Source organism: Vespa velutina, chromosome 6 (genome assembly GCF_912470025.1).
Source record: "Vespa velutina chromosome 6, iVesVel2.1, whole genome shotgun sequence".
In the NCBI taxonomy this organism is placed as follows: Eukaryota; Metazoa; Arthropoda; class Insecta; order Hymenoptera; family Vespidae; genus Vespa; species Vespa velutina.
This window is the reverse complement of record NC_062193.1, coordinates 9,036,836-9,057,319: the sequence shown is the minus strand read 5'-3', so window position 1 is coordinate 9,057,319 and position 20,484 is coordinate 9,036,836. Positions and strand designations below refer to the sequence as shown.

At 39.0% G+C, this 20,484-nt stretch overlaps 1 protein-coding gene across 1 annotated transcript in view; it reads left to right on the top strand.

Annotated features, from left to right (window-relative positions):
• The window catches only part of LOC124949836, a 28,405-nt gene extending 7,938 nt beyond the window's left edge, over positions 1–20,467 (top strand). Inside the window, exons 2-18 of the mRNA XM_047495567.1 lie at positions 3,642–3,793; positions 3,912–4,083; positions 4,313–4,449; positions 4,532–4,632; positions 5,542–5,761; positions 7,448–7,633; positions 7,864–7,969; positions 8,291–8,446; positions 9,680–9,766; positions 10,512–10,644; positions 11,057–11,101; positions 13,149–14,248; positions 14,279–17,205; positions 17,815–18,001; positions 18,060–18,180; positions 18,261–18,376; positions 18,480–20,467. Coding sequence (XP_047351523.1) covers positions 3,642–3,793; positions 3,912–4,083; positions 4,313–4,449; positions 4,532–4,632; positions 5,542–5,761; positions 7,448–7,633; positions 7,864–7,969; positions 8,291–8,446; positions 9,680–9,766; positions 10,512–10,644; positions 11,057–11,101; positions 13,149–14,248; positions 14,279–17,205; positions 17,815–18,001; positions 18,060–18,180; positions 18,261–18,376; positions 18,480–18,557 — 6,024 coding nt within the window. The 3' untranslated portion in view covers positions 18,558–20,467. The remainder of the gene's footprint in view (positions 1–3,641; positions 3,794–3,911; positions 4,084–4,312; positions 4,450–4,531; positions 4,633–5,541; positions 5,762–7,447; positions 7,634–7,863; positions 7,970–8,290; positions 8,447–9,679; positions 9,767–10,511; positions 10,645–11,056; positions 11,102–13,148; positions 14,249–14,278; positions 17,206–17,814; positions 18,002–18,059; positions 18,181–18,260; positions 18,377–18,479) is intronic.
• The last annotated feature ends 17 nt before the right edge of the window (positions 20,468–20,484 follow it).

Genomic DNA, 20,484 nt, shown 5'->3' with positions numbered 1-20,484 from the left:
ACGACATTTGCATCTACTCTCTTTCTATTTCTCTCTGAGATGTAACCAAGGCATCTTGATGTAAATGAAATCCGAAATCGCTTTTTCTCGCGTCGATAATATCTTTGAAAGGCGAGAGAGAGAGAGAGAGAGAGAGAGGGAGAGAGAGAGAGGGGGATAATATAAAAATTTTTATACGTGCAATTAGTCGCTACGATCACACGGATTTCTACATTCATCGGTGATCGTAAAAACGCTTTCACTTTTTCATAAACTCAAGCCAGTAAGAAATACATGCGTGTACATAGTTAAGTATCTGCCTATAGGTAGGTACTCTTACGTGGCTTTCTACGTTCGCGTCCGATGTTTTTGAGAGTAGCGCGCGTATGAACGGGCCTTAAGGCCTCGAAGAAAGAGATAGAGAAAAAAGGACAGAGATGCATTCCAGCATGGAAGGTGGGATGGATCCGTCTCTGATAACCCGCCCATTGGAATGCGTACCTCGTACACCTTGGTGAATTCTTTGCTTCTCTCGGTTTGACTGCACTCAAGTGCATCCACCCGTGCATCCACCGTGTCTGCGACTGTTTTCCCAACCTACATATATATATCTCTAATTGTAATTACCTTATTTCCATTGGATTTCTCTCCTCGTTAGAGCTTCTTCTAAACTTTAAGATCAAACACGTTTGCAAACAATGTTCGTGTCAATGGCGATCGGAGTCAAAGAATCGTTAAAGTAATTTTCTAGTTCATGATATTCCTTCGATGGTTTCTACTTTCGTTACACGTGCGCGCGCGTGCGCGTACACGCTCTTAGTGCATTCTTTTCTCTCTCTTTCTCACTATCCTCTCGTACACACACACACACACACACACACACACACACACACACACACATATATATATATATATATATATCTTTATACGTATGCATGTTCGTATATCCGGCATACGTATTCGAGTCCTATTTTTAGACCGGTCCAAGTCTATTTTTAGAGACAAGCTTTCACGGTGCCTACCAGCAGGTTTAACCCTGACTTACGGGCCACGTCCTACGTCTCTTCTTTAGGACCTACGTACGAGACAACACTCTCATCGACATCGTTCTCATCTTCGCCGTATCGTTCGTCGACACTTCGGACTACATCTATACTCTTACGTATCGTTCTTAAAATCTTGTGTCGATGACCTGACCAAGAAAAGAAGTCAAATTGTTCCATGGATAAAATGTCTCTCAACTTTGTCGAATAGTAAAGAAAAAAAATACAAGAGACAGACAATGTCTTTCTATTCATACATTGTAGACAAATTGCCTCAAGTCGATCGGTTTTAATGCGACACGAAGTGAGCAAACCGACGACGAGAATATAATCGACGTGCCAACCCACTTTGAAATTATACTTACGACGTGACTGTGAAACGAAATGAAAGTGTGTAAAGATGATAGAGAAGAATAGGGGAGATCGAAAGCTTTATCTTAAAAAAGGGGGAAAAAAAGAGAAAAGGAAAGGAAAGAAGAAAAAGTTGCATCGCATTTTCGTAAAAAAAAGAAAGAAAGAAAAAATCATCATCAGTCAGACGTAACAGCGAAGCGAGCACGCAGAGTTTTGGCAAATCTTGTGTATCGCGCTGACACCAATGACGCAATTTCGCACTTCTATTTACAGGAATAGGTAGGTACATCCGACGAAACGAAACAACAACTGACACCCTGATCCGATTTCCTCGAGATGGCTTTAATCGTTCGTAAAAATGATAAAGAAGAGGTAACGTGGAATTATCCATTTGTCATGAACGAAATAATGAATGGTATCGTTCAGGCAAGTAGAAAAATATATTCATTTTATATTTCATGACTTTTTAACACAGGACAGACGCCCAGAAATTGAATGCATGACGCATAAGAAAGTATATTCGCGTAATCGTTTGTCATCGGGTTGGGATCTCTAAAAGTGATCGCGTTTAACAGATGCTCGTTTCTTTTCCTCTTTCCTTCTCTCCCTTTCTCTTTCTCGTTCTCTTTCTCTACTTTCTTCGCTTCGTACGAATCCGACCTACATACATTCCGCGTTCCTTCCGTCGCGACGAACATAAAAAAATATGAGCTGTCTATCGAGCAAGAGGAACGGCTACGACAGTGTCTCTTTTACATTAATGTGGCTGGACCAAAGAGCATGGATTCGTCTTCTTGGAGTGGTAATAAAAATAACACCGATAAATTAGATTCGTATTTATAGAAAAGGCGGTTCCGAGAGAGTGGTTCGATTCTCTTCTCCGATTGGATAGAGAAACATTAATTGTTTTCTATAACAGCCAAATGTTAGGGTTCAAGTGAAATCGGAAACGCACTTCCTAAAGTAACTTTGAGCTATTATGGTTTCTTATATCGTTACAGTTTCATTTAGTCTACGGTTATTCATATCTGATCTTTTTCGTTAAATTTTTTTTAATCGATGAAATCGGATCGTACCGACATCGGCCTGACATTCTAAATATAAAAGCAACGGTTACCGACATATCTCCTACCGTAGTTATTAATAATGCACGTCAAAAATCGGTTAATTAACAACGATCTTCATTTATAAATAGCTTTTTCTATCGGCAATAGTTCGAGTCTTATCTCATTTAGCAATACATTGGCAGCGAATAGATTCGCAGAAAGCCGTTCATCACTTTCGTCGCGGTCCAATGCATCATTCTCGCGCTTTCCTAGGATCGAGATGTGTCGATAAGAGTTATGCGTAACATACATAGCATGTCATTTTCATATCAATTTCTACGACTTCCGTAAATAATATTTTACATATATCGATTGTCGATTTATTGCAATCGATCCCATCGATTTTAATTCATTAAAGTCGTAACGCCGAGTCGAAGTGATCGATCGAGATCGTAAAAGGTCAGTACGGATAAGATCTGAAAGAGATCTCAAGTCAAGAGAAAATGAATCGACTCCCACGAGAGAGTCGTGTGTGGAAAATAAATTAGTTTATTCTTGCTTAGACACTCGTTTGCTTAGGAATTCTAAGTATTGGTCTATTAAGAAAACGCCACTTCGAACTCGAAGTCAATGATCTCGATAAGGTTTTCTTTTTCTCTCTCTCTCCTTTCCCTCTCTCTCTCTCTCTCTCTCTCTCTCTCTCGCGCCCGCTCTTTCTCGATCTCCATCCTTCTCGCTCCTGCGGTCTCTTCACGTGAATGGACTCACAGTGTCCGAGATGCGAAGCGTAATGACGCGCGTGCACTTAAATATAGTGGCTGGAAGTCTGGAGTAAGAAGACGAAATGACGACGGAGGGTACGAGAGAGGAGAAGGAGGGAAGAAAAGGAAGAAGAAAAAGAAGACGCACGTCAGCGTGAGCACGTAAAAATAGACGCGAAGCGAGCCGACGTCTTCGTCGTCGTCGTCTTCGTCGTCGTCGTTGCGTTGTCGTCGCGACGTATCCGCACTTCGATCCTTCCCGAGATTTTTTTCGAATTAAAAGGATCGTTAACTCTTCGTATGACTGTTTTATATTTAACGATCGAATCACCGAGAACAATTTTTCCTTCTATCGGCGACGAACGACGACGACGATCATTGATAAAGTATCGACGATAAAAATTGCGAGAGAGCCTTCTTCCAAGATAAAAAGATAAATGAAATTGAACGCGTTGCAGGTCAATGGCGGGTCACCGGCCGAAGCAGCGGGTCTCAGAGCCGGGGATGCCGTCATTAAGGTCAATAACACGGAAATGTACAATCTGAGGCACAAGGACGCACAGGATGTCATCGTTAGAGCTGGAAACAACTTCGAGATGACCGTGCAGAGGTAAAAAATGCTAGCTCGATATCGAGTTAACTTTTTTTCTTTCTCCTTTCTCTCTCTCTCTCTCTCTCTTTCTCCGTTCGATCGAAACTTTTTAAGCTGTGTTAATCGTTTCACGTAGAGGCGGCAGTACTTGGAAACCAAGCGTGACGCCGGTATCGTCTACGCTTCCATCACCAACGCCTGCTGTATCAGCTGGTAACATTACCCCAGTCACGAAGACGTCCCTGGCTGCAAAGAAACAGGATGCACCACTTATCGGAAGTGGACATAATTTCAGTCCGAAGCCATTCGTACGTACACACATACGAGATACATGGTATTGATTAAACTAATAACAATAATAATAATAATAATAATAATAATAATAATAATAATAATAATAATGATAATGATAATGATAATGACAATGATAATGAGCGTATTGCCAAGTTTTTGTAAGATCTTGTAAGAAAAAAAACGAGCTCGATCTGTTCTAAACGTTGTTATGTTTAAAACTTACAAATATACTTTGTGTTTTAGCTAAATGGAACGAGCGAGGGTCCAATAAAATCTATCGTAAACAAACAATACAACAGTCCGGTAGGAATTTACAGCGAGGAGACCATCGCGGAGACTCTCTCCGCGCAGGCCGAGGTTCTTGCCGGTGGTGTCCTTGGGTAAAATAGAAAAGTTCTCTCATTACGAAAGACTTCGTCTTACGTACACGTTTCTCGTTTACTGTAATCGTCGATATTGCAGGGTTAATTTCAAAAAGAACGAGAAAAACTATAATGCGGAAAACAGCGAGGTATTTAAGATGGTTCAAGAAGCTGATAAAGAGCCGAAAACACCCGAGCCAGGTTAGCTAATATATTAGGATTAACGATCTATACAAATTTCATTACTTTTCTCTTCGCATTGATCGAAGACGTATCAATGTACTTATTATATGTGTATATATCTAAACTGAAAAGATCGCTGGAGAACGAAGGTCTAAATATCTACTTTCGAAAAAAAGAAAAAAGATAAGAAAAAAATAAAAAAAAAAAAAAAAGAAAAGAAAAAGAAGGAGAAAAAAGAACGATCGATCTCCAGAGATTTTTCTTCGAGCGTAGCAAATGGGAAGAAAAGTTTCGCTCGAGAGTTTCTGCATGCGGAAACGATAACTTGTTTACGAAATAGCGGAGCCAACTGCTACGAGCGGCGTGATAACGCCATCGTCGCCTGCCTTGGCGGGACTGAGGCCAGTATCGGCGCCGGAAACGAAAACGCAACCTCCGTCGACGCCGCAATCGAGCCTTCCACCAGGACAGAACATCTGTGCCGAGTGCGAGAGGCTCATCGTGTAAGTTCAGAACAGCAAGCCGAGAGATATCCTCTCTTTCTCGGCCTTTGCTCTTCTCTCTTTACAGAAGACAATGATCATCTTTATGGACGAGAAAGGAGCGATGACGAACGCAATGTCAGATTAGGAGGAGGCCGTTTTTCTCTTCTCTTTTAATAGGGAAAAATAAAAAAAGAAAATAAAAAAAAAATGAGAAACTCGAGTTCTGGTCGTTGAACTCCACAAAGGGCGTTTACACATGATACACGTACACATATATACACTTACATGTATACATGAAGGAGAAGGAAAAAGAAAAAAAAAAAAAAAAAAAAAAAGAAAAGAAAACGCACAAGAGAACGTCGTTGTCAAAAGGCGAAGAGATAGATTCAGTATCATTTTCCTCGTTTTAGTGACGGTCTTTTTCTCTAATTCCATGTCGTAGTTTCTTCAAGGACAGAGTTTTACTCGTCGGTGAGCCACGCGATCGGCGGAAGGGCCACCTCGCCTAGATCACCCACGCCTCTATTTCACGCCCTTGGTGGCGGTGGCGGTGGCGGAGCCATTATCCCGAATAACTACGAATATCCACGAATATCAAACAACGAGGATCAACGTCGGGACCCGTCGCTCGTCCGTTGCAACAACTGCGACCGAGTGATCGTGTAACTATTTACGATCAGAAAGAAAATGAAGTATCTGTAGGCCTTCTTGCACGATCGACGACGGACCGAGGGTGTCTCTTTGAATGGGCAAAAAAGAGAAACGAGCTTTTTTCTTTTTTTTTCTTTTTCTTTTTTTTTTTTTTTTTTTTTTTGAAATGTCCCAAATAAGAAAACTCGTTTTTCTTGCACCTCAAAGACATCGACAATGTTGTCCATTTGAATTGCTCGATTGTCGTACGTACGCTGGTATATCCTTCTATTTCGTGCTTCGATTCGTAGAAAATAAAAGTGTTCGTCACTTTTTTAAACCAATACCTATTGTCAACTCTTCTGCGCTAGTTATCGGATCAGGTTAGAAATCAAGACGAATTTCCTTGATGAATCGAAGCACAACAATACTTTTCTTATCGCCTCTTCGTCAAAATCGCTTCTTCAAGAAGAACGAAGAATTCCTTCGGTCAATGTGCCAAACGTCTATTAATTTCTAGCATCTCGAACATTTCGTCATCATCCGAGCTTGAAGCTTGATACCTGCTAGGACTTTTTTTCAGAGCGAAGACATACTTTATTCAAGCTTTTCTTATATGCCAAATCATTTACTTATTATCTCTCTCTCTCTCTCTCTCTTTTTCTCCCCTCTCTCTCTCTTTTTCTTTTTCTCTTTTTATCTGTCTGTCTGTCTGTCTGTATGTCTCTCTTTCTCTCTCTCTCTCTCTCTCTCCCCCTCTCTCACACTCTCTCACTCTCCGTCTTTTTTTCTTCATCATTTATTCTCTTGTCAAGAGACAAATCGTACGATCTAGAGCCCGCTTTTGATGTTGTGAATATTTTTTTGTGACTGTATAAATATTTTTTGTGCACGCGTCGAACGTTTTTTTTCTCCTTTTTTTTCCCTTTTTTTCTTTGTTTTTTGCGCTTTTTGTGAAGCAAGGCGTTGCCACTCGTATTTTTATCATTTTCCTTTTTTTTTTTTTTTTTTTTTTTTTTAAGGAATTCTTTGAAATCGCGAATAACCGTTTCTTTCTCTCTTCCTCTTCGATTATTTTTTCGTTATCTTTAACGAATGTAATTTGGTGTTAAAGATAATTTACCGTTCGAATTTCTTTTGAATTGTTGCGATTATTACACAGTACAAATGGCGTTAAACGAACAAACATGACTTTTTTGATAGAAAGAATTATGGAAAGCATTTAAAGCCGTAATGATGCCTGCGACAGTTGTTAACATAAATCATAAATTCATTTATTCTCATACGTTTGAATAAATTCGTTTCGAATATCCGGCCTCCTTCGTCGAGGTGTCGAGCTCCTCTCTCCGTGCTTTCTTAAATATTTTAAGAGATAAAATAAAAAAAAAAAAAAAAAAAAATAATAAAAAATAAAAAATAAAAAAAAAGAGAAGAAGACAAAAGAATAGCAATAAAAATGAAGTAATAAAAGAAGAATTACAAAAAAATAAAAGAAAACAAAACAAACGAACAAACAAACAAAAATCGTGGCATGTCCGATTAAAAATTGCTTTTTAGCGTCCGTCCGATGAATAATGTATATATATATATATACATTCTCTACATTGTTTTAAGTTGATCTTCCTAACGCGAAGATGAGCTTTCTATTGATAAAATCAACTTAGAATAATGTAGCTGAGTCGTGTACACAGGATTAAAGTAGATTATTTTCTTTCCAGAGGTGTTTTCGTTAGAATCAAGGAAAAAAATCTTCACGTGGAGTGCTTCAAATGTTCTACCTGTGGCACTTCTCTGAAGAACGTTGGTTATTATAATATTAATAACAAATTATATTGCGATATTCACGCAAAATTGGTAGCCAGACAAAATGCACCTCCTGGTGTGATACCGGTTACTATGCCACCGTAAGTGAACTCTAATTGCTATCATTTACATAGGTAGATTAAAAATTCATGATCGATTAAGTTGATAGATCGAAAGAAAATTTTTCTTGGTACATATGAAAAAAAGAAAAAATTTATAAGAGAGTAGAGGGGGATTGTAGGGACTTGACGAGACAAGTAAAATCTATTTTAGAGAATGTGTGGGATAGAGCATAATCAAGAAGCTAATAAATCATCGGCATTGATTTCAGAGGCGGCAAAGCACCAGCCAGCACGATCTCGGCTGCGCTTTCGAGCGTTGGCGCACCTTTATCGCCGCCGCTAAGCAATCACGGATCCTCGCCTTTACCGTTCACCGTAAGTCTTTAAACTCGAATTATAAAAAGGTAGCATGAAAAGAGAGATTCGTATGCTTTTAATTTTTATTCTATATTTTTCTTTCTCTTTTTTCTTCTCTTTCTTCTTTCGTTTATCGCTTATAACGCAACTACTTTGCATCGAAAGTCGCTTTTGCGCACGCGAATGATCGCGCGAGATTATTTCCAAAAAAAAAAAAAAAAAAAAAAAAAAAAAAAAAAAAAAGAAAAAAAGAGAGATATAAAAAAGAACGTCTTGAGGATAGCCTAACAAATCGTGTGTACTGTTTTTTTTTTTGCTTGGCACTAAACGCTTTTCCAGAATTGCGGCCGTACTAGTCCAGATTATGGCTTCGATCGTCAATCAAGGCGGACCCCGGTCCCGAACAGGAATGGCTGCATCAGGAACGGAGAGTGCAACGGGGAATCGAAAACGTTTACGAGTACTATCACCATCCAGACAGGTGGTGGCACCGAGGTTGGCAGTGTGCTCTGATTTTATTATTTGGATTCGACCAACTTTTGAATCTCGATATTTACTCTTTTATATTTCCGTTATTCTCTGCACGTCTATTTAATTGTACTTTCGTGTATGGCTTGTCCAAGGAACGGCCTCGACTTTGATCGTGAATCTTTCTTCTCCTTAATGATAATATTTAACGAACGATTCGTCTTCTAGCTTTAAAATGGTCCAACGTTTCGTTCGAAACAAAAGTTATCCTTCGTAAAAGTGAAAGTAAGCTGCAACGAAAGATCAATCGTTACGAGTTAGGCGGAAGTGACGCGTCGATTCAATGATAATCGACTCGATATGAATCGAATTTAAAGGTGAATTCAATAAAAAGAAAAAAAAAAAGAAAAGAAAAGAAATTCGAGACCGTAACTGTATGGTAATAAAATCAAAATCGGCCGATCGTTGCGTGTCTCTTATGTAAGCAAAACGCAGGATTACGCAACGAGTAAAAGTTACGAGCTCTCACGATTGAGATTAGAAATCATTTGGTTCATACTTTAATATGCATAAACTTTTATATCATTTAAAGATCATTCTCTCTTTATGTTCATCTCTACGATTAACAACGAACTGTTATTTTCCATTTATTTCATTTTACCGAATTGTTCAATCAATCATTATTAGACTCCAAATTAAAATCAAGATTTTCAATTAAAACATCAGCATCCATTGTCAAATCGTTAAACGTAGTTTAATCTAATTTACGAAGCCTTACTCGTGTATGACAGCATGCATCGCGAATGCGGTCAGGTCTTATTTATATTTCACGCTGCTCTAAAAAACGATCTCAATTGCAATTGCTTAGAGTTACGATACGAAGTTACGATAAGATTCCTTCGTATTTCATATGCAACAGTTGAAAACGATTTTACGTGTATTATTCGTGTTTCCGATGATTTCTTTCATTATATAAGAATAGGATGGAATAGAATTAGATTCGGTTGTGATATAACGAAAGATCGATTTATCGAGGATGAATCAAAGGCCAATTATTCTTAAAATTTGTTATGCCCATCGTGACTAATTAGTCATCATCTGGCCTCTTCGCCACCTTCGTTTCTTTTGCTACATCTTCTTCTACTTCTACATATCTTCTTCTTCTTCTTCTTCTTCTTCTTCTTCTTCGTTCCTTCTGTTTATCTAATCGCCGTTCTCATAAACCACGTGACGGATTTGTGTCGTTTTGTGTATTTACAGTCCTCTACCACAACCAACAACAACACCACTACCACCAATCACCTTGGCAGTTCGCCCGTCGATCCACCCGGTTTACGATCAGTCCAGGTAATATCTTCGAACGATCAAGTAACTCGACTCAACGACTTCTCTCAGCCCCTAAACGCGCCTCTAATTTTTCTTCGGTACGTTCGTGATCGTCTATCGAAGCGAGAAGTCACCTAGAAAGATTCATTAGAGAGTAACATAATCGTTCGTTTAATATCATTTTAAAGCGATTTATAGGAATGTCGTACTCTCGTATCTGAATAAATTCGATAAATCAGATTCTCCGAACTTGAAGAAGAGGATAATTAGACGGTTTCTTATCTAAGGGCGTCTATGAATGGCTGTAATTAGAAAGCGAAGAATTATTATCGATTTAATAATAATCGTTTGCACGAGCCGTAGTAACGCCAATTAACATTTTGTGTGTCAGTGTACGTACACTTATTAACAACGTTGTGAACAAATAAAATCTATCACGATTATTAATTTCTTCAAAATGTGATTAGGGTTTTTATGTTTTATACGACGAACAAAGAAAAAAAAGAACAAAAAAAAAAAAAAAAAAGAAAGAAAGAAAAGAATAGAAAAATAAAAAGAAGAGAAAAAAAAGAAAGAAGAAGACAAATCCCTTGATTTTGTTTTTTTTTTTCCAAACTCCGATATAATCTTGTTAAAAATAATTTTCACTCCAACGTAAGTCCATTTCCATATGGTAAATAATATCATTGTTGACAAGAATTTCTAAGGCAATCGAAAAGTACAATGGGATGTGTAAATTAATATCAATGAATATCTTTATTTTCAGGCACCAACGTCAAATAGTCTAATCGGGCCTAAGCCTTTCGGTGGATCGAGTACTCTGTCGAATCTCTCGTCATCTCCTATAGTAAATTCAGGGAACAGTATTCTTCCACGCGCGCAGAATCAGACCGCAACCGGTAAGCTTTCATTTCGATGATATCTAACGATGATTTTAATAAGGAAACAAAAGAATATGATAATTAATCAATAAGTTATTTCTAATCTATCTTGAAATAAAATCTAATCTCTATTGTATTAAAATCGTACGTTATAATTCGTATTCTTTTGATGATCCTTCTCGATAATGAAATTGGATAATAAGAAAATTTGCAAATGATAACGCGATAAACGTAAGGATGACGAAACTCGTTTGATTTGCGACAATGATCGCGCTGATGTTCTCAAGACAAGTCCTTTTAACAAATACATAGGATAAAAGAAATAATTGATTGACCCAATCGTCGAAAGAACGATCTCACAAGCACGTTCTCCTAGCGACGAGCTCGCTTTTGTCCTTGGCCTAACTTTATCTTCGATTGTTGCAAATAGGTCTCTTCTCTGCACTGCCAAAGCCAAAAAGTTCGCCCTTCAGAGGTACGACGATAGATTTGATTCGGCTGACCGAGTTTCGAGCTTTGGCTAATGCGTCCCCTTTGGCTTACCTCCTCACATTTTTCCACTCTCTCTCTCTCTCTCTCTCTCTCTCTTTCTCTCTCTCTCTCTTTCTTTTCTTCTCTTTATCTATTTGTATCTATTTCTTTCTATCTATCTTTATCTTTTAAATTTTTCTATCTTTCACGCTCGTTTCATTTCCCGATCGAACGAGATCGAATCGTATCAATTTTGTGCTTCGAAAAGATGACATATAAGCATCCTCTGCTCTCGCTTTTATTTTTCGCATTTAGTTCGTTCATTATTATTTGCGAGGACGACAACGATTTGACAACGAATCGAATTAATTAATAATTAATGACATATTAGTCATTAGAAAATTGTCGATAATATCGTAATAATATTAAATGGAACATAAAAATTTATTCTTATAATTCGTATAGCTTTCGCTTGTAATATACTTTATATATAAAAAAAGTAATGTTTTCTTACACAAACAATCGTACAAGGCGTTGCATATATTCAGGCGCGCTCATCATCGTCTCCCAGTGCCATCTAACACTGGATTCTCCGAACTAACTTTGGTAGTGCATCCCCGACAGTAGGCAATATTCGTACATACGTGCTCGAAAAAAAAACAGCATTTATTAATTTCATTAGGTCACACAAATATTATACTTAGTATTTTCCTTGCTCGTTGAAATTGCGAAATATGCGACACCTTTTCTATTATCTAATCTAATTTTTATATAGGTAATTTTTTATTAACGATTGTCGAACATAAACCTTCCTTTCACTTTACAAGACACGTTCCTCTTTCCTTAAACGTAATACTGCTTTTCTTATCTTTTTTCAGCCGGTCCATCTTTCAACCCAAAACCCAGACCCTTCTCCCTCACATTCGCATGAGTCGGTAGCTCTCAAGAAACGTCGTCGTCGTCATCGTGCCGATGAACGAATTGAAACGCCGATTAAAAAAATATAAAAATAATAATAATAATAAAATTCATATTCGCAATCTAATTTACAACGCGTGAACCATCAAAGTTATATTCAAATTAAATACAATTTAAATTGTTCACGAATAATTATTTATATCTCTCTTTAAAATACATTTAAAAAATTACACATACAATGCGTCGTTTACACAAGGAATGTTAATATTTCGATAATATACATAGATAATATATATATATATATAAATATATATACATATATATATATATATATATATATGTATATTCATATATATATTTATATATATACACGTGATTGATTCTAATGAACAAAAAAAAAGAAAACAAAAAAAAAAGAAAAAAAATTTAAAAATAGAAAAGGAGTGTGCGTTGAGTAGCGACTCACTTTAAACAAATAAAATTCCACGGCGGAATAGCTTAAATGTTTGTCTGTTGACCGAGCGATGTGCCAATTAATAAATGATAAGTAAATAAAAATTCTATTGTAAACAAAGAATCAACATAGGAAGAGTATATAGTTATTCGCTCAATAAACGCGATCAATTCATTTTGATAAAGTCGATATCATATCATCTACGTGTCATCTTCGAACACGTTTCCCTTTTAACTGCGTTTTTTCTCAGCTTTGCGCATCGAAATTCTCGAGAGAAGAGCTCGAGGATGGACGTTAATATGCGGCTAATCATGCGGTTTAACTAACGAATTTCCTTATAGTTTTGATCGCGCGATTGAATATACGAGTGCAGAGTGACTTTGATGAGCCCACGAGAAATATAGCCGCTATTTTAGCTAATAAGCAATAATTATTAATAGAAAGAAAATTTGGCTTCGACATTTTCTCGAACGCACTGATTTTTCTCTCTTTTTCTCTCTCTCTCTCTCTCTCTCTCTCTCTTTTTTTTCATTTTGCTATTTTCTTTTTTATTTAGCGCAATCCGGCATGTGCCCGTTTTCTTACGCCAGTTTTGTCTGTCTGTTTGCGATTCATTACAACGAATAAACAGGAAACACGCAGATAAGAAATTGAAGAGAACGGGTACGAGCCGTTTAACGTGCTTTTTACTCACCGCAAATTTCTCTGTTTTTTTTTTTTTGTTTCTTTCTAACACGCCCTTTCTTCCAACATCATTTACCGCACGTCTTGAGTATCTTGTATTACCCGTTTTCATTATTCTTCTTGCTTCTTCTATCCTCGCCTATTTGTATTAACAAACAAACAAACAATGGCTACCATACTCCCGAACAAATTCCCCATCCCGAAAAAACCTTATCAGAGGTCCACGAAAAGTTCTATTATTACGAGACCAAAGAAACCACAACATCACCTTCGAATCCATCGTTCGAAACAGCTAATAATCGTCCACCGTCCACCAATCCATCGACGAATCCCAATTCCGTTAAATCTAGAAGTCTCGCTTGGCCACCGCCAAAACCGATCGAGGACATCACATATCCAACCGCCAGTCCTTTGTACATCGATCCAAACCCGGTGCTTGATCGTAGAGATCGGCACGCGGTGAAGGATAAACGTGCGAGTATCGAGGCTTGCGAGAGAGCATTGAGTAGAAGAAGCGAGAGTACCGATCGCGAATACGAACGAACTTCACGAGAGGGTTATTATTTCGATCAAGACGTGATGGACCGTGTAAGCTGTCCAGGTCCGGTTTATAAGCGAGTCGAATTGGTAGATAGCAGTGGTACCAGACGAGAATCAAGGCGTGAAACTTCGCGAGCTAGCTCGTCCGAAAGCGGTGTCAGAAGATCGTTGACACCAACGAGAATTTATCAGCCTATACCTAGACCTTGGACAGCAACCGTCTCTTCCGGTGGGAATCTTTACGAACAGAGTTATGCCTCTGAGGAGCAACCAAAGGTCTGCAAAAAGTACATGCAGAGCGAGATCTGTCAGAGCGAGAAAGTTTGTCAGCGTGGTATGCAAGAGCAACCTTATCGCGAAGAACATCGAGCTTATCGAGCTGAGATATGTCAAACGGAAGAAACAGTATGTCCGAAACCACCGTTGCCGAGTCAACCGATCGCTATACGTCCTGAAACACCGCGAGAAATCGTCAGAGAATTTGATAAAGAAGTCATGGATTTGAGAAAAGTAAAAGAGGACACGACCATAGATACGGCCGAGACATCCAAAGTCGTACCCTCTGATATAGCAGCCATTCAGAAGGGTATCGAAGGTGAACACGATCTTATCACCGAAACGGCCGAGGAGGATATCGGCGACATGCACGTAAAGAAAACTACGACGTACGAGAAAACTGTCGAAGTTTTATCACCTAGAGAAGGTTCTCCGGAGATGGAACAAATCGAGGAAATAGAATCGTGCACGCGTAAAAGTACAACGAAGGTCGACAGACAGGTCGAAGGTACGACAGAGACAAAAACAGTGGAGGAGTCTGCCGAAGTTGTTTCCTCGGCTGTCGATGCCACGCAATTGATCGAACAGGCTAAGAGAGATGAAGAAGAAAGAAAGAGAGAAGAAGAGGCGGAAGAAAGAAGGAAGCAAGAAGAGGAAGAGAGAAAGAGAAGGATGGAAGAAGAAAAGAGAAAACGAGAAGAGGAAGAAAGAAATAAGAAACGCGTTAGTTTCAGAGAGGAGCATGAGGAGGACGACGAGGAAGTCGTCGAAGTAATACGAGAAAAACCTCTTGGTAGAACGGTCATACACGAGGAGAAGGTCACTGAATCTGATGGCTCTACTCCAGGTCGCAAAAAGATCACGAAAGAAACTTACGAGGAGATCGTGGAGGAAGTACTCGTTCAAGAGCGTATTAAAAGAAGGGACGTGGAGGAAGAACGTAGAAAGAGTTTGCGAGAACAGGTTGAAGTTCACCAGAGTCTCAGAGATCAAGGAAGACATCCGACTGCCCAAGAACGAAGAGTAGCATCGAAGTATCAACCGCACGATAACATGGAAACTTGCAAGAAACACGTACAATTCATGAAACAAACTGAGACAGGCCCTAAACCGATATCCGAAGGTCCTGTACAAAATGCCACGCCTAAGGAATGGAAATCCGAAATGGTAAATGCTTTGACCACTGCATCGGATCGTCCCTATACACCTTTGAGCACGTCTTCCAGCGTGAAAGAACTTTATACCGAAGAAACGATTTATTTGGATCACAAGATGAGACCAGTTCCAAAACCGAAGGAACGTCCAATATCGCCATTCCAACGTGCTCTAACGATAGCTCCAGATCGTCCTTATACTCCTCTCAGCCGAGTTATAGGACCGGAAGATCAAGAAATCGGTAGAGCTCAGACACCAGCTGTTCAACCTACGCCGAATGGCGTTTGTCCACCGGCCGATATTCTTTACGGCGAAACGTCTTATCGTCGAGAACAAATCTGTACGAAGAAGATAGTACCGCAGCCATTACCTACACCACCTCCTGATTATCGTCTGAGAGATTCCTCGACCTCACCTTCAAGATCTCGACCTTGCAGTAGAGCCGACACACCTAACAGTAAACCCTCGACCGTTGGATTAAGAAAACCAGATACTATTCCGGCTTATCAAAGGAATCTCGTAGCCATGAAGAAGAGCCCTGTTGAGGGACAGTCCTATATACCTAGTCGATCGCCAACGCCAACTCCAAAAAGAAGCAAATCTCCGGCTCATGGTCCACCGGAACCTCCGTGTTATTATACAAAAGCGCAAGCACCTAAAATCAGAGACGATCCTCCCTGGGCTGTTAAAGAATCTCATCCTCCACCGTCGAAACAAAGCTCGATACATTATCCCTCGCGTAAGATCATTAATTATACCGTAGAAGAGGACACGGATACTGGCCATAGGAAGCAAGAATACATAGGTTCAAAGACGGTACATTACGACGAACGACAGGCGGAAGAAAAACAACAGGAATCTGATTCTGTACACGCTCAATACCAAGAACGACGATGCATGACGAGCGAAGATACCAGCGAGGAAAAGGATACCGTTTGTCATATTAAAAAGGCACTGCAAGTTGTCGAAGATTACGAAAGATGTGAGAAAAAGACTATGGAGGTTACCCAGCCATCGTCAGGAAATAAAGGAGAATGTTCTATAATTCAAACGACTCATGCAGACGTAACTTTACCCTGCCCATTAAAACGTAAACCTGTCGAAGTACCCAAGGTTCAACCGACGTACAGTAGCTCGACCGAGGTACGTCATGTTCGTTATGAAACACCGACTCCACCTGCGACAAAGTGTCCAGAAACAGGAGTTACCGTCTTACCGTGCAAAGCTCATTCCGATCGTGGTACCAAAACCGGCGTGGTGGTCGTACCCTGCGACGGACAACCAACCTGTCCGAAGTCTGGCGTTTGCGTGACGCCAACTTCCGATCGATCCGGGGTTTGCGTATCGCCCTGCTTCGGTCTTAAACCAGGTTACTGTGGCCAACCATCTGGTTACTGCGGTGGAGAATCAGGAGGATGCGATTTTGACATCCCTAACTGTCCAGAATCTGGCGTCTGCATCGCACCATGTCCGGATGGCTCCGTCTGTGTGGCACCTTGCAAGAAATCTGACGGACAGTGTCTTCGCAAGAGCCAAAGCCGAGGAAATCTTCCCTTTCCACAAATCCCATTGCCCTACGAGGAAAGGTCTTGCTCACAAACCACCCAACGTTCCTTCGAGCCAATCCACAAGCCAAAAACTAATCTCAGCGGTCAGCTTGCGCGACTAACAGCTAAAAATCGTGATATTCCCACTGTACAGCTTTACAAACCACAACCACAACAATGCCAACAATTCGGCAGCCAATGTGAAAACCAATGTCAAACCAAAAAAAGCTATCATTGCGAGACCAAAAGCTTCTATCAGTCCCAAAGCCATTGTCAAACCGGAAGTCATTGTCAGTCTCAGACTAGCTGCCAGGACCAGTTCCATTGCCCCTCTAGTAAGACCCAAAATTTAGTAGACCCACCAAAAATGTCATCCCACCCGGATCTAGGTACCGGAGGCCTCGGTGGTTCCGGCTCGAAAAGCGGATCATTTGCTGGTAGCAGTGCACCCAAACGTGGAAGGGGTATTCTCACTCAGGCTGGTGGACCAGGTTCCCGTGTACCACTCTGTGCTCATTGCAACTCCTACGTCAGGTAGGACGATGCCTGGCTCGTCGATCGTGTGCCTGATTTTTCGTTTTTGCTGCATTTTTTCCTCTTGTCTCTTTCATTTTTTTTTTATCGCAGTGTGTCGTCGCATTTTTATTTGGCTATCGGGAGTATCCAAAATAAGAGGAATACATTTTCTTTACTAATAAATAAAATATGTTTGTCGTTTTTCTTTTTCAGTGCTTATTGAATACATTGTGTTTTGTGTTACTTTTGAATGGATCATCATTACTTAACCATGTGCCGTCTAAATAACTAACATTATTTCGTTGCACGTTGTTGACAGCTAACGGAGAAAATACTAATCACATGACAAACGGTTTCGTCGTAAAGCCAATATGCTGTCAAGACAACAAGCATTGCACGAGGTTCGTATATTTATCTGTGCTTCAAAAGAAACATTTGAACAATTAGTTAACACGTGCGTGTGTGTTTGTATGTATATATATATATATATATATATATATATATATATATATATATATATGCGCGCATGTATACTTATCTTCGCGCCAAGCTAGTTGTGTTTTTCTTGTTCTTTTTATACACTTGATTATTTATTGTGTCATTAAAAATAATACATTCTCCATTTAGAGGACCATTTATTACCGCATTGGGACAGATTTGGTGTCCCGATCACTTCGTATGCGTGAACACTCAATGTCGTCGTCCATTACAAGACATTGGATTCGTTGAGGAGAAAGGACAACTTTATTGCGAGTATTGTTTCGAAAAATTCATTGCACCTTCTTGCAACAAGTGCAACAACAAAATCAAAGGCGTAAGTTTAATCGAAAACTTGTCAATGGACAGAACGTACAGATGGTACCAATTTTTAGGACTGTTTAAATGCAATTGGAAAGCACTTCCATCCTGAATGCTTCAACTGCTCGTATTGTGGTAAACTTTTCGGTAATAGTCCATTCTTCTTGGAAGAAGGTCTACCCTATTGCGAAGCTGGTTAGTTGATAATCATTTACATTATTTTTTCTTCATCAATACAAACATGTCATTCAAAAATTTATTTATTTTCTTTTCAGATTGGAACGAACTATTCACGACAAAATGTTTTGCCTGTGGATTCCCAGTGGAGGCTGGAGACCGTTGGGTAGAGGCCCTCAATAATAATTATCACAGTCAGTGCTTCAATTGTACGGTAAGTCTCGATCATTTCTAAAATAGATTATATAAACAAAAAGGAAAAATAACGATCGATCATAATTATTTGAAAAACTTATTATCATTTATAAATGTTGCAGATGTGCAAGAAGAATCTCGAGGGTCAAAGTTTCTATGCGAAGGGTGGCCGTCCATTCTGCAAAAATCACGCGCGTTAAAATTCCGCATTCGATGATAAAACGTGCGGCAAGAAAGAAGAGGAAAAGAATAGAGGGACGAAAAGCAAAGAGATTTTTGAAAACGATGAAAAGTCCTTTCTTCGCGAGTTAAAAACTCTTTTTGAACGTGAAACTCCCTTAGTCATTGAATTCCGTTCATCCGTCTTTTTTTTCTTCTTCTTTCTTTCCTTCTTTCTCTTTTCCATATCGAGCTGAAATCATTCGACTAACCGATCGTTGCCAGAGCTATGAACACGCCGAACTGACGATAATCTTACGAATTACATTCTATTTTTCATCCTTTTTCCTCTAACAACGACGTTTCGCCTTTCGAGTTAACAATTTTACTGGACTGACTATTCAAGATAAATCGAAAGGAAAGGATTCGTTTAATCCGTACAAGTTCGTGGCTCCATCGCGTAACCGCTTGCAAGCGTTCCGTGTGTCGCAAAAGAAAATATATATATATATATATATATATATATATATATATATATATATATATATATATATATACATATATGTATACACATATATATACATATTCCTACATATTATATACCAAAAAAAAATAGAAAAAAAAGTAGTGAAAGAGTTGGCTAACAAGGGTCAAGTTAAAACAAAAAAAAAAAAAAAAAAAAAGAAAAAAAAGGATACAGACGCATTGCCGCACGTGGCCGGAATAAAAGCATCGTTTTATATATTAACAAGGCAAGGACACGGATAATAATAATTATTGGGGGACTTTTAGTCGGGACGGACCGTGCTCGAATACCTCGTAAAATTCAGTGCAGAGAATTCTGCGGCGATACGGACACGATCGCGAATCTCTTTGTCGGATCACGCAAAGGTCAAGCGAGCAATTAGCGATTAACGAAGAAGGATCATTGCCATATTTCTCGTTGGTGCTCAAGGTGTATTCGAGGATGCACTTTGAACGATGAACGAAAATACCCTGTTAAAATGTCGGACCTATCGCGAGATTCGATCGAGAGAGAAACGGAAAAGGGAGAATGTGTGAAAACGAGAGAGAGAGAGTGTGTATGTGAGAGAAAAAGAGATAGATAAATACAGAGAGAGAGAGAGAGAGAGAGAGAGAGAGAGAGAGGAAGGATGAGTGGAAGAGAGCACGAATGAAAGAACAAAAGAAATAGAAATCTAGACGATTTCGAAAAAAAGCTCTAATCCGATCACGTGCGTAGCGTCCGTTTAGTAGTACAATTATCCTTGAAAATAATCTATAAGCGATTCGAAACGTTTCGTAGCTTCACTCACTAAGCTTTCTCGTTTACATATATATATATATATATGAATTTAACGATTCGAGGAAAGAGTATTTGAGATGCGGAAATATGTGCAGAAAGATGATTTTGTTTTTTGTTTTTCGTTTTTTTTTTTTTCTTTTTTTTTTTAATGTACTAGTCAAACGTTGAAGAATCGAAGGGGACAAAAATGCTTACATCGAGAAAGTAAAAGAAATGTAGAGACGGTAAAAAAATTTCTTCGATCGACGACGAGCGTGCCTTCTCACTTACGATTCGATCATGATTCTTATGCACGTGGATCATGAATCAACGATTATATCGCACCGAAATAATATTTCTTAGCTTTATTAAATCGAATGAAAACGAATGTTATAATCATATAAACCTCTATAGTGCATACGAAATTCCCTGTGAGTCGAGCAAATCGATCGAAATATCGATCGATTTTCTCCTCGAATTGAGAAAATATAAAAGAAAAATCGAGAGGGACAACTCGACAAGGGTGAAAGCAGCACACATATATCACGATAATCTTAAAAACGAGGTTACCGATTTTTCTGTGCCATCTGCACGAGTTCGTATTAAAAAGTATAGAGTAAAAAAAAAAATATATATAGAAAAAAAAAAAGAAATGCGAATGCGAAGGAACTCGTCAGACTTGA